The sequence below is a fragment of the Pristiophorus japonicus genome, chromosome 27 (assembly GCF_044704955.1).
Source record: "Pristiophorus japonicus isolate sPriJap1 chromosome 27, sPriJap1.hap1, whole genome shotgun sequence".
NCBI lineage: Eukaryota > Metazoa > Chordata > Chondrichthyes > Pristiophoridae > Pristiophorus > Pristiophorus japonicus.
The window spans coordinates 9,476,645-9,491,427 of record NC_092003.1 but is presented as its reverse complement, the minus strand read 5'-3'; the positions used below and the strand labels follow the sequence as shown (position 1 = coordinate 9,491,427).

Here is a 14,783-nt window from a genome sequence, read left to right as displayed (position 1 = left end):
GGATTGGGGGTAGTGTGCTGACATGGATTGAGAACTGGTTGTCAGACAGGAAGCAAAGAGTAGGAGTAAATGGGGACTTTTCAGAATGGCAGGCGGTGATTAGTGGGATACCGCAAGGTTCTGTGCTGGGGCCCCAGCTGTTTACACTGTACATTAATGATTTAGACGAGGGGATTAAATGTAGTATCTCCAAATTTGCGGATGACACTAAGTTAGGTGGCAGTGTGAGCTGCGAGGAGGATGCTATGAGGCTGCAGAGCGACTTGGATAGGTTAGGTGAGTGGGAAAATGCATGGCAGATGAAGTATAATGTGGACAAATGTGAGGTTATCCACTTTGGTGGTAAAAACAGAGACAGACTATTATCTGAATGGTGACAGATTAGGAAAAGGGGAGGTGCAAAGAGACCTGGGTGTCATGGTACATCAGTCATTGAAGGTTGGCATGCAGGTACAGCAGGCGGTTAAGAAAGCAAATGGCATGTTGGCCTTAATAGCGAGGGGATTTGAGTACAGGGGCAGGGAGGTGTTGCTACAGTTGTACAGGGCCTTGGTGAGGCCACACCTGGAGTATTGTGTACAGTTTTGATCTCCTAACCTGAGGAAGGACATTCTTGCTATTGAGGGAGTGCAGCAAAGGTTCACCAGACTGATTCCCGGGATGGCGGGACTGACCTATCAAGAAATACTGGATCAACTGGGCTTGTATTCACTGGAGTTCAGAAGAATGAGAGGGGACCTCATAGAAACGTTTAAAATTCTGACGGGTTTAGACAGGTTAGATGCAGGAAGAATGTTCCCAATGTTGGGGAAGTCCAGAACCAGGGGACACAGTCTAAGGATAAGGGGGAAGCCATTTAAGACCGAGATGAGGAGGAATTTCTTCACCGAGAATGGTGAATCTGTGGAATTCTCTACCACAGAAAGTTGTTGAGGCCAATTCACTAAATATATTCAAAAGGGAGTTAGATGAAGTCCTTACTACTAGGGGGATCAAGGGGTATGGTGAGAAAGCTGGAATGGGGTACTGAAGTTGCATGTTCAGCCATGAACTCATTGAATGGTGGTGCAGGCTAGAAGGGCCGAATGGCCTACTCCTGCACCTATTTTCTATGTTTCTATGTTTCTTATTGTGATTAATAATGAGACATCTTGTTTCCCTCCTTACTCGTGCCATTAGTAGGGAGTTACCAGCAGGGCAGAGGGAAAGGGTATGGCACACTTGGTGCTCATTGTGATCTTCCACTCCATTTTCTCTCGACTAATATCTGTAGGAATAAGTTTAAGTAAGAGCCAGTGTTTTCTATTCCAATGTTCTCCTTGGATGGTGCTTACTACTGCTAGGGTATTGGACCCACAGTCACTGGTGGCCCTCCTGTACCTTGCCCCAGTAGTCATTCTCCAATTGCAAGCTTAGACAGAGATGTCAACAGGCTGTTGGTGGATCTTAAAGCTGAGCCCAGTCCTGTCATCTCCGAGGTCCACACTGTTATATATGTGAACTTGTATTTACTCTGTACAGCCACCAGAGGGCTCATTCCCTGGAGTCCCAAGGGATCCCATAATCCCTTGGGAGCACAGGTATTTAAGGAGGGCTTACAGGCTGAAGAGGCACTCTGGAGACCTGCAATAAAAGACTAAGGTCACACTTTACTTTGAGCTCGTAGTGTTCAGACTGACTCTTTCTCCATACATAACACACACATTTGCAGTTTTAAGTAGTGGACATTGGGTTGTAATTTGTAGTGTGAACCCTTGGCTGATATTTCCCCTCCCTATAACAGGGCTATTGTAGTGCCACAGCTTCCACCCCGCCAAGATTAGCTAACTCAACACAGAAAGCAAACATGGGCTCTTCTAGTCTTTATGGCTCAGAACCACACCGGTGATCAGTTTTCCCACTGAGCCAACAAGTGGGCTGAAGCTGGTGTTACCCTGGCAACTATGCATCTCCTGCACATGTGCTGCACATGTACCTGGATGTTTGAACTGAAAACTCCTCACAGAGGTGAGATTATCCCAGTGTATACACATCAATTTATAAAACTTCCTTTAGTTCCACATTATACGCAATGTTATTAAGTGATTAGGCATTATCAGACGTACCTCGCTAATTATTGTAGCTTTAAACTTGGAGTTGTCATACGTCCACCCGTCAGTGCACATCTGTGTGTCATATTTGGTCCCTTTTCCCTGCGTCTTGTTGAGATCCAGAAGGTGCCACTGAGGTGAGGAATACTCACGGCATTTCTCCAGCTGCTGCTCCTGATCCAGAGGGATGAAAACCCGGAGAAGCTCCTCTGTCTGCAGTTTGTCTGTAACATTAACGTAACTCGAGCCATTCGCTTCCAAACGGATCCTACAGTGATGATCGGGTATAGCAGCCACAAAGTTCTGAAGTAGGTTGTGGCTAGGCATGATTATAGCTGGGAATGCCAGCAACAAAATGTGGATGATTTGGAATTTTCCAAAACTTCCAACATCCTCCAGGATATCACCGAAGCTCATGGCTGCAGATTACAGATGAAGACCCTAGTGCAGAGAGACTGTTACTGACTGAGAGATCGTGACTCTGACAAAGACTCTACTGTAGAGACGTTGAACCTTTGGCTGCACTGATCATTAGGACATACATTAAGTAATGTTTAATCTAGTGATAACACAGTTACTTTTTCACTCTAAATTGCTAAACTTGGTTTAGTAAGTTTGGACACAAAAAGTCCAAGGAATTTTGGTTGGTGTAGGTGGGGGTTTGGGGGAGTTATTGGTCAACAGTATACTGTTACCGACATTTGGGAAGTTGCGTCAAATAATTCACTGCATCTTCTCAGTGTGCTAACTCATCTGCATATATAGCACCCCTATCCTTCTAGAAGCATTTCAGGTCAAATTAATTGAAGTAGCTGATCCATAAATAGATGGTGGGGGAAAAAATGGACAAAGATTTTATTCACTTGAATTTGTATTAGACTGAATGTCAGGATTGTGGAACTCTTTACCTGCCTCAGTCTTCCCTTCCACCTATAATCGATAGACCTATAAAACCTAAGCTTCATATCACTGGACACTGCTCCTTAACTTAGCACATCTTCTTGAGAATGGTCTGCTTAGAGTGCTTCTAAACAGTGTTAAAGTTGCGAATTTGGAGAGTGTGGGAATTCGGTGCAGATGGAGATGCTTTTTGCCTGTAATACTTGTACTGCTTTGTGTTATAAGTAAATATTTAATTAAATTTACCTGTAAATTATCTATAACCTAGGGTGTTTCTGTGACTCAAAGGCTGTTTCCAGTGGGGTTCTGCAGGGCTCAGTACTAGGTGCCTTGCTTTTTGTGGTACCCTGTATATATATCAATGATTTAGACTTGAATGGAGAGGTTATGATTAAGAAGTTTGCAGATTATACTAATATCAGCTGTGTGGTTGATAATAAAGAAGAACTGGTCAGCTGGATAGAACAGTGGCAAATGGAATTCAATCCAGAGAAGTGTGAGGTACTGCATTTGGGGAGGGCTAACAAGGCGAGGGAAATTGGTAGGACACTGAGAAGTGTAGTGGAACAAAGGGACCTTGGAGTGCATGTCCACCGATTCCTGAAGGTAGCAGGCCAGGTAAATAAGGTGGTTAAGAAGGCATACGGAATACTTGCCTTTATTAGCCGAGGCATAGGGCCCGAATTTGTTGAAGGCCTCCGCCTGCCCAAGTGGCCACCGAGGTTCCTGACGGTACTTTGAGCGGGGTTTTCATCGGAGAGGTCCCTCGAAGGTCAGCGGGCGGCAAATAAGTGACTTACGTCGCCAATCTGGGCGGCAAGCAGAGGGAGCTCTCGTTCTTGGTGGCAAAGGCGCTTGCGGCCCAAGTGCCGCCGAGGATGGAGTGGGGCCCACGGAGGGTCGAAGAGCTGAAAAGCAAAAGCATTTGAAAAGAAAATTCGAAGACCTTCAGGGGACCCCATCCAAGTAAGTCACTGTGGGGAAAAAAACATTTTAAAAGTACACTAACCTTTTTTTCAGGATCTTTCTACCTACCGTTGGGGACAGACCTGCCTCCAGCCAGCGGTCCACCCCCGTTCTGGCACTGACTCCCACCCGCACCAATCTGGCAGCTCGACAGGCGGGAACTCACTTACACTACTTGGCCGTCCGCTGACGTCAGCGGGCAGTTTCCGGTGGCTCTCCCCTCCCGCCCGCCCGCTCCAGCCCACCTCGAAAGCGGATCTTCACGAGGAATGTCGGAGGCAGTGGGCAGTAAGGTGATCAAATTCGGGCCCATAGAATACAAGAGCAGGGACATTATGCTTGGACTGCATAAAACACTAACTCGGCCACAGCTGGAGTACTGTGTGCAGTTCTGGTCACCACATTACAGGAAAAATGCTATTGCACAAAAAGGATACAGAGGAGACTTACAAGGATGTTGCCTGGACTGGGAAATTTTACCTATGAGGAAAGCTTGCATAGGCTGGGCTTGTTTTCTTTGGAACAGAGAAGGCTGAGGGGAAAGTTTATTGAGATGTATAAAATCATGGGGGGGCCTAGAAAGAGTGGATAGGACAAACCTATTTCCCTTAGCAGAATGGTCAACAACCAGGGGGCATAGATTTAAAGTAATTGGGGGGAGGTTTAGAGGGGATTTGAGGGGAAATGTCTTCACCCAGAGGGCGGTGGGGGTCTGGGGCGGAACTCACGGCCTGAAAGGGTGGTAGAGGCAGAAACCCTCACCACATTTTAAAAGTACTTGGATGTGCACTTGTAACCTCCGGGACTGCGGACCGAGAGCGGGAAAGTGAGATTCGGCTGGATAGCTCTTTGTTGGCCGGCGCGGACACGATGGGCCGAAATGGCCTCCTTCCGTGCTGTAAGTTCCTAGGATTCTATGAATGTACATTCCATTGTGAAATAAGGATAACATTAGATTAAGAGAAGAGGCTTATAATGTTGTGAAGAATAAGCTTAAGGATTGGGAGAGATTTAAAAACCAGCAAAGGATGACCAAAAAATTGATTAAAAATGGAGAAAATAGACTACGAGAATAAAATAGCAAGAAATATAAAAATAGATTGTAAGCCCTTCTACAAGTATGTAAAAAGGAAGAGTAGCAAAAGTGGGCATTGGTCCCATTGAGGCTAAAACACGAGAAATTATAATGGGGAATTAGGAAAGGGGTCAGCCATTTAAGATTGAGATGAGGATGAATTTCTTCACTCAGAGGATTGTGAATCTTTGGAATTCTCTACTGCAGAGGGCTGTGGATGCTGAATCGTTCAGTACATTCTCGAGGAAGGCGAAGAGCTCTCGGAATACCCTCGGCGAGTAAGGCCTCCTGTCGAGAGCTCTGATGGCTCTCCTCCCTCTGGCCACATGTTCCACTCTTTTTCGCTGCCTCTGATCCCTCCGCCGTAGATCCTAGAGGGCGATGTCGACTGCCAGTGATGTAAGCCAAGCGTAGCGGTTTGATTTTTTTAAAGAATAAATGTAACTACTTTTTAGTTACCACAACACTCCTGATACAAAATCATCTTTAAATTGCTGAATTAAACTGTTGCACAATATCAAACTGACAAGAAAGCACTGACACTCCACTAACCTGACAGCTGCAACTCATTGATCATAATCCCTTTAATTAACATCCCTGGAGTCAGCTTCCAGCTGCTTCACGCCAGCTCTCCCTGTTGCTGTTTGGTTGGAGGCGGCAATCAATTTTGCAGATTGGGCAGCTAGTGAATGTTGCACACTCATTGACATCACGATCTGCCTGCCTTATACTGGCCCCACAGGGGGGGAATCGGATTTTCCGTGCTTTGTTGGATTCGCCTCGCTCCAGTGGTACTGCATCAGCGCTAGCGCTAACAGGAGATGCTCAGGTTCTGAATTCTCCCCCCCCCCCCCAATGACTTTACAGTCGGCTTTACAGACCTCATCTTGCACTGACTCTGAGTTTATACAAGTTCATTTCATGGCAACTTTGAGTGCTGACATCATCGTTATACATTTAGCTATTTGTCCAGGAAACAATTTAGTAACAATAATGGAGAGAAATGTCATGTAAAGGATAATTGGAGGAGCTGAGAAAAACTCCTGGGTGCATTTCCTTCTTTTACTCAAAAAGAACCAATCACGGAAACTGGGCATCTTCAAACCGGAGGAGCTGGAACGGGGCAATCAGCACCTCCTTGGACCTCATGTAAGGCCATTTTTGAAATTTCTCATTGCAGTAGGCTGCTCTGCATGAGTGGAGATCATTTGCCCACTGATTTTGACAGCAGCCACCAGGCCATAATTATGCAACCACTAAACTTAGGTTGGATCAAGTGGGGGAGTAAAATCATCGCCCCATGTCTTGCTATGGTAATTAGTGCACCTTTGTATAGACACTGATATGAATGGTTATCCAAGTACAAAGAGTATTTAAAACAAGAGTCAGCTATCAATTATATAGCTAGTAGTATAAGACATTTGTTTTCATGTTACGCAAGTGGTTTTCAAACCGTTCTCATTGATGATTACCTGCAATTATTAACACACTCCCAGAGACCTCCTGCAAATACTGACACATTTCCTGGGATTCCTTGCAAACCCAAGGCATCCTGACCTGAATTCCAAAAGACAGTGTCAGCTATCCAAAGGGAAACAGTGCTATCATTGCAAGAAAAACATTTTTAATTACTTCGACCACCATATTGATTTCCTTGTTGGAATTCATGCAGAATAAAGTACACAGTGCTTGTAAATCAACAATACATAATATTGTGTTCCTAACACAGATGAGACTGCACACAGGGAGGTTAAAGTAACAGTGACCTCAGTCTTTATTAAGACACTCCAGAGTGAGGAACAGGCCTTAGGGGCCGGCTTATATACAGTGCTCCCAAGGGATGCTGGGATCCCTTGGGACTTCAGGGGATGCGCTCCCTGGTGGCGGAACATGGGAGTGCATGCTCTACAGATACACAGCACATAAAATATGGAAATCTGACAAAACACAGACAGCAATCTGATGGGTTTGAAACCCCTGGACTTCGTTGGGTCCAGGGGCCCCAGTTTGAGTGTTCTACTGTACTGCCCTCAATCTCGGAAAATAGGGAGCCAGAGTTTTTCCTGCAACCCGATTTATAAGTGAGAAGCATAGGTGAAGAACAGAGGCCCATAATTGTAGGACATCCCCAAGGTGAAAATGAGAAGGAGACAAGCAAAATAAATGAGGTAGTGATGAGATTATTCCAAGTAGTGTTTAAAATGTCCATAGACTATAGAGTGAGGAGAAGCGTGCGGAAGGTAACAAGTTCTACAGTTTAAGATTTTGAATGAGTTTGAGTGAGGAGGCAGGAACATAGGAGCAGGAGGAGGCCATTCAGCTCCCCGAGCCTGTCAGGCCATGACGATCTGTACCTTAACTCTATTTGCCTGCATTTGTTCCATAGCCCTTGATACCCTAACCTAACAAAAATCTGACAATCTCGTGTCTTGACGATTTTAATTGACCCAACATCCACAGTCTTTAGGGGAAAAGTTCAAGATTTCCTTGACCTTCTGTGAAAAGTGCTTTCCGACTTCACTGCTGAATGGCTGAGGTCTAAAGTTAAGATTATGCCCCCGTAACATTACCCAGTAGAAATAGTTTCTCTGTATCTACCCTATCAAATCCCTTTATCATTTTAAAGACCGCGATTAAACTGAAGGGATACAACCAACTTTATGCAACTCTTTAAGCCTTGGTATCATTCTGGTAACTCTGCGCTCCTTCGAAGGTCAGTATATCTTTCCTGAGGTTCGGAATCCAGAACTGAACGCAGTACTCCAGATGTGGTCTCACCAAGACTCTGTACAACTGAAGCATCACTTCCTCATTTGAATTCCAACCTCCTTCAGATAAAGGGCAACATTACATTAACCTTTTTGATTATTGTTTGCACCTGTGCACTAGCTTTTAGCGATTTGTGTACCTGGCCACCTAAATACTTTTGTTCCTCCATAGCCCCTAGTCTCTCATCTTTAAGAAAATAATTCCGATTTGTCTTTATCAGATCCAAAGCTTCCCCACATTGTACTCCATCTTCCGGGAGCAGTATTAACATGTAAAATGGTATAGTTAGTGTAAGAGCAACAAGAAACCAAAGTTCAGGGCAACCAATGAGCCTCATAACATTATTAAAATAGAGAGAGGCTAGAAAGGCTGCAAGGGAGAGAGGTTGGAGGTGAGGGAAACATTACTTATCAGACAAGATCAGACCTATCAAGACGAGATGTTTTCTCTTGTATCGTATGCGAGAGAGGGGTTAGAAGAGCTTCCCACATAAGGAGAGAGTATTCAACTCTTGGACAGTATTGGAGTTTGAGAAACTATTTAGGAGTTGTAGAAGACAAAAGCAGTGTTTGGCACAAACGAGGAAACTGAACTTCTTGGAGGTGCCTTCAGCAATGGAGGAGATAAAATGAGTTCAGAGGTCGAGAAAGATTAAGAATGTCAATAGATAATACAAGGCATAGAATAGTACAGCACAGAAAGTGGCCATTCGGCCCAACGAGTCTGTGCCTGCTCTTTCGATAACAAACAGGTGAAGTACTGCCTCTTACAGACAATCATTGATGGTATTGGTTGGAGCAACTTAAGCTGTTGAATTTAGGGTATCACAATTGTGTATTGCACATTAAAGTGTTTTGGCTGAAGTGCGATCTTTTTTCCTACACTGTATTGGTGACAGTACACTTACACCAGTGAAAATACAGTTTTTATGGTAAAACAATTGTATATTAAGTAATTTTCTGTATTCTGGACATAATTAATGTGACAGCTGATTTTGTCACAGAATACGGATATTTCTTTTGCCATCTTTCTACCTCCCTGTGGTGAAACGGTGCTGGGGTACGATTCACAGGTGCCAAGTCTCTGCCCCAGCACTGAGCCTCGGCCCCCAACCTCACACGATCATCTCCTCCTGCACCAATGTGAACGTTTTCCATCCCTGCATTAGCAGTCCTGTGGCCTCTCTGAGAAAGACTGCCAGTTTAGGTCCCATTTAAGGTCAGTTTGATGCTGTGTATCCATGTCAGATAAGAGTAGGACAAAGAAAACAAACCCAGCCTATCCAATTTTTCCTCATAGCAACATTTCTCCAGTTCTGGCAACATCCTTGTAAATTTCCTCTGTACCCTCTCTAGTGCAATTAAAGGAAAGATTCCTTTAATATGGTGACCAGAACTATATGCAGATCTCTAGCTATGGCCTACTTTGCATTCAACCAACATATGAATGTCCACAGATCCCTGAAGGTAGCAGGACAGGTAGATAAGTTGGTTAAGAAGGCATATGGGATACTTGCCTTTATTAGCCGAGGTATAGAATATAAGAGCAGGATGGTTATGCTTGAACTGTGTAAAACACTAGTTAGGCCACATTTAGAATACTGCGTACAGTTCTGGTCACCACATTACAGGAAGGACGTGATTGCACTGGAGAGGGTACAGAGGAGATTTAAGAACATAAGAACATAAGAATTAGGAACAGGAGTAGGCCATCTAGCCCCTCGAGCCTGCTCCGCCATTCAATAAGATCATGGCTGATCTGGTCGTGGACTCAGCTCCACTTACCCACCCTCTCCCCGTAACCCTTAATTCCCTTATTGGTTAAAAATCTATCTATCTCTGACTTGAATACACTCAATGAGCTAGCCTCAACTGCTTCCTTGGGCAGAGAATTCCACAGATTCACAACCCTCTGGGAGAAGAAATTCCTTCTCAACTCGGTTTTAAATTGGCTCCTCCGTATTTTGAGGCTGTGCCCCCTAGTTCTAGTCTCCTCCACCAATGGAAACAACCTCTCTGCCTCTATCTTGTCTATCCCTTTCATGATTTTAACTGTTTCTATAAGATCACCCCTCATCCTTCTGAACTCCAAGGAGTAAAGACCCAGTCTACTCAATCTATCATCAATAAGGTAACCCCCTCATTTCTGGAATCAGACTAGTGAATCGTCTCTGTACCCCTTCCAAAGCTAGTATATCCTTCCTTAAGTAAGGTGACCAAAACTGCACGCAGTACTCCAGGTGCGGCCTTACCAATACCTTATACAGTTGCAGCAACACCTCCCTGCTTTTGTACTCCATCCCTTTCGCAATGAAGGCCAACATTCCATTCGCCTTCCTGATTACCTGCTGCACCTGCAAACTAACCTTTTGGGATTCATGCACAAGGACCCCCAGGTCCCTCTGCACCACAGCATGTTGTAATTTCTCCCCATTCAAATAATATTCCCTTTTACTGTTTTTTTTCCCAAGGTGGATGACCTCACACTTTCCGACATTGTATTCCATCTGCCAAACCTTAGCCCATTCGCTTAACCTATCCAAATCTCCTTGTAGCCTCTCTGAGTCCTCTACACAACCTGCTTTCCCACTAACCTTAGTGTCATCTGCAAATTTTGTTGCACTACACTCTGTCCCCTCCTCTAGGTCATCTATGTATATTGTAAACAGTTGTGGTCCCAGCACTGATCCCTGTGGCACACCACTAACCACTGATTTCCAACCGGAAAAGGACCCATTTATTCCGACTCTCTGCTTTCTGTTCGCCAGCCAATTCTCTATCCATGCTAATACATTTCCTCTGACTCCTCTGATTTACGAGGATGTTGCCAGGACTGGAGAATTTTAGCTATGAGGAAAGATGTTTAGGTTGGGGTTGTTTTCTTTGGAACAGAGGAGGCTGACAGAAGACTTGATTGAGGTGCATAAAATTATGAGGGGCCTAGATAGAGTGGATAGGAAGGACTTATTTCCCTTGGCAGAGGGACCAATAACCAGGGGACGTAGATTTAAAGTAATTGGTGGAGGGATTAGAGGGGAGGTGAGGAGAATTTTTTCACTTAGAGGAAGGTGGAGGTCTGGGGCGGAACTCACTGCCTGAAAGAGTGGTAGAGGCAGAAACCCTCATCACATTTAAAAAGTACATGGATGTGCATTTGAAGTGCCGTAACCTACAGGGCTACTGACCAAGAGCTGGAAAGTGGGATTAGGCTGGATACCGCTTGGTCGGCCGGCACGGACACGATGGGCCGAATGGCCACCTGCGCCGTAAATTTCTATGATTCTAATAGAAATCAGATGGCCCCAAACTTATTTCTTGTGCTTCTATTTCAGCTTTATAATGATTTATGTTTCTATCACCTCAATGATATAATACATAATATTCAGCATCAGAAATATTCTGGGTTAAGAATGCGTTATTGTATGACCTGTTGCGAAAAAATGCATGTATGTTACAAAACATCGGTCACCACGCAGCAGCTCAGAGGGCTATTGTGGTGTTGAGAGCGAGATGTTTTTGGTTAAATAGTCTGTTCTATCAGTGATTTTTGTGTTCCCTGCAGTTCAATCTCATCCCTCTTTGGCTCTTTTTCTTTTTCAGCACCTTTTTTTGCTCTGGAAAATAAATAACAAAACAGCGTTTAGAAAACATGCCAAGTTTTCTGTGTATTTCTCAGTGTTAAGTCCTGACTCTAATGTACTGACTTACACGAGGCACATGCTGAAGTCAAGGTCACTCAGGACCTGCACCTTTAATTTCAGCTCTCCAGTGCTGTACTTGCCTGAGACTTCCCTTTATATACCTCAGTGGGACAGGTATGGAGTGTCTCCTGCAAGTGCACCCCTGGTGGTAAGGTATGCTTATTGTTACAGGTCATATCCAGTTACAGTCATGTATAGCATGGTAAGATACAGTGAAATAGAGTAATGTGAGATACATGACATCACCCTCCCCCAAGGTCTTATTGACTTTACAGATTCAGTCTCTCAGGTGGTCTGCGCTCTCGCGTGGAGCGTCTGAGTTGTGGGTCAGTTGTTTGCCTTGGTGCCTGTTTTTCGTTGGGTGTGATTGCTGGTATCTCGCCTGGGCTGTCTGTTGAGACTGCCCTTTCCTCAGGTTCATAAGAACATAAGAATTAGGAACAGGAGTAGGCCATCTAGCCCCTCGAGCCTGCTCCGTCATTCAACAAGATCATGGCTGATCTGGCCGTGGACTCAACTCCACTTACCCACCTGCTCCCCATAACCCCTAATTCCTTTATTGGTTAAAAATCTATCTATCGCCTCCCTGCCTCGTAAGGGCATAACTACTCGGCTGCCCCACATCAGGCAGTCTGCCTGTAGTGAGAGTTCATGCAAGCGTCTATGGAAAGGTTTGACCTCCTCAGGGCAGGCATCGCAAGCCTCTGCCCAGTCACCGGTTAAAACAGGTTGTTCCACCTGTCTGTCCACCAGGTGTGGTGTGAGTTCCACATTGTAGTCTGCTTCTGGTTCTTCAATGTTATCAGTGAATCTACTTTTTACTTAGTCTACATGCCTCTGGCAGGTTTAGCCATTGTCCATTTGTACAACCAGTAGCCTGTTTCCCTCTTTGTCTGTTACTGCCCCTGCATTTGGGACCCCGGCCATAGTTTAGCACAAACACTTTGTCCCCTATCTCATTCCACCTCCCCCTCGAATTTCGGTCATGGTACTCAGTCAGCTTTTGACGCTTAGCCTCAACAATTTCATGCATGTCTGGGAGGATTAACGAGAGCCTGGTCTTTAAGGTTCGTTTCATCAATAGTTGCGCGGGCGGAACTCCAGTCAACGAATGCGGACGAGATCTGTATGCCAGCAGCAGTCGCGACAGGCGGCTCTGCAGCGTGGGACCTTGGATTCTGAGCATGCTTGTTTAATGATCTGCACTGCTCACTCCACCTGGCCATTGGAGGCCGGCTTGAAAGGTGCCGTCTTAACGTGATTTATACCGTGGTCACTTATAAAATCTTGAAATTCTGCGCTGGTGAAGCACGGACCATTATTACTGACCAATATGTCAGGCATGCCGTGTGTTGCAAACATGGTTCTAAGGCTCTCCACAGTGGTGGAGGTGGTGCTCGAGTTTAAAATGGTGCACTCGATCCCTTTTGAAAATGCATCAACGACTACGAGGAACATTTTGCCCATGAATGGACCCGCATAGTCTACATGCACCCGCGACCACGGTTTGGTGGGCCAGGGGCTTAGGGGGGCCTCTCTGGGGGCATTACTGAGTTGGGTAAAAATGGTGCACCGATGGACGCAGAGCTCCAAGTCCGCGTCAATGCCAGGCCACCAGACATGAGATCTGGCTATGGCCTTCATAAGGACGATCCCCGGGTGCTCGCGATGGAGCTCCGGACAAACGCCTCCCTGCCTCGTAAGGGCAAAACTACTCGGCTGCCCCACATCAGGCAGTCTGCCTGTAGTGAGAGTTCATGCATGCGCCTGTGGAAGGGTTTGATCTCCTCGGGGCAGGCATTGCGAGCCTCTGCCCAGTCACCGGTTAAAACGCATCTTTTAACTAGAGATAACGTGGGGTCGCTGGTCGTCCAGGCTCTGATTTGGCGAGCCTTCATGGGTGAACCTGTGGATTCAAAGGCATTGATTGCCATGACCATCTCACAGTCCTGTTCATCGGACTCTTCTGTGGCCGCCAGGGATAGCCTGCTAAGCGCGTCGGCACAGTTGTCTGTGCCTGGTCTGTGCCTTATCGTGTAGTCGTAAGACGCCAGCATGAGTGCCCACCGCTGAATGCGTGCCGAGGCGTTGGCGTTGATTGCCTTGCATTCGGATAGTAGGGACATGAGGGGTTTGTGGTCGGTTTCTAACGCAAACTTGGCCCCGAAAAGGTATTGGTGCATCTTTTTGACACCGTACACGCACGTGAGCGCCTCCTTCTAAACCATACCGTACTTGCGCTCCGCCCGCGAAAGTGACCTGGAGGCATAAGCAACGGGCTGCAATTGACGTGCTGTAAAACGCACCCGACCCCGTACGCTGACGCATCACACGTAAGGACTAACTTTTTACCTGGGTCAAAAAAGACTAAAACACTCTTGGAACATAGAAGGTTGCGTGCCTTATTGAAGGCGCGTTCTTGGGCGTCCCCCCAAAACCAATCGCACCCCTTTCTGAGTAGCACGTGGAGAGGCTCCAGCAGCGTGCTCAAGTTCTGCATAAAGTTCCCAAAGTAATTGAGTAGCCCGAGAAAGGCGCGCAGTTCCGAGACATTCCGGGGCCTGGGTGCCAGGCAAATCGCTTCGGTTTTGGATTCGGTTGGGCGGATTCCATCAGCGGCAATCCTTCTGCCCAAAAATTCAACCTCAGGCGCGAGAAACAGACACTTGGATTTCTTAACTCTTAGGCCTACCCGATCCAATCGACTTAGTACTTCCTCAAGATTGCGGAGATGAGAATCGGTGTCCCTGCCTGTGATGAGTATGTCATCTTGAAACACAACCGTCCCCGGGATGGGCTTGAGCAGACTTTCCATGTTGCGCTGGAATATAGCAGCTGCCGACCTGATGCCGAATGGGCATCGATTGTACACAAAAAGGCCTCTATGTGTGTTGATGGTGGTGAGTAGCTTAGACTCTTCAGTCAGTTCTTGCGTCATATACGCAGATGTGAGGTCAAGTTTCGAGAAAAGTTTTCCTCCAGCCAATGTGATAAATAGGTCCTCCGCTCTGGGCAGCGGGTATTGGTCCTGTAGGGAGACTCTGTTTATGGTAGACTTGTAATCCCCACAGATTTGCACGGATCCATCAGGCTTCATGATGGGGCTTGCCCAGTCGCTGAATTCCACGGGAGAAATGATGCCTTCCCGCAGAAGCCGGTCCAGTTCGTTTTCAATCTTTTCCCTCATCACATAAGGCACAATTCTAGCCTTGTGATGGACTGGTCTGGCATTCTGTATGATGTAGATTCTAACTTTAGCTCCTTTGAAGGTGCCCACACCTGG

General features: G+C 46.0%; 2 protein-coding genes across 2 annotated transcripts in view; both read right to left on the bottom strand.

The window, feature by feature from the left end:
• Nucleotides 1–2,507, bottom strand: part of LOC139239348 (solute carrier family 22 member 6-A-like) — a 49,243-nt gene extending 46,736 nt beyond the window's left edge. Inside the window, exon 1 of the mRNA XM_070868026.1 lies at nt 2,106–2,507. Coding sequence (XP_070724127.1) covers nt 2,106–2,507 — 402 coding nt within the window. The remainder of the gene's footprint in view (nt 1–2,105) is intronic.
• Nucleotides 2,508–11,319: 8,812 nt separating this feature from the next.
• Nucleotides 11,320–14,783, bottom strand: part of LOC139239299 (solute carrier family 22 member 6-A-like) — a 41,271-nt gene continuing 37,807 nt past the window's right edge. Inside the window, exon 10 of the mRNA XM_070867972.1 lies at nt 11,320–11,413. Within this exon, the coding sequence (XP_070724073.1) occupies nt 11,320–11,413 (94 nt within the window). The remainder of the gene's footprint in view (nt 11,414–14,783) is intronic.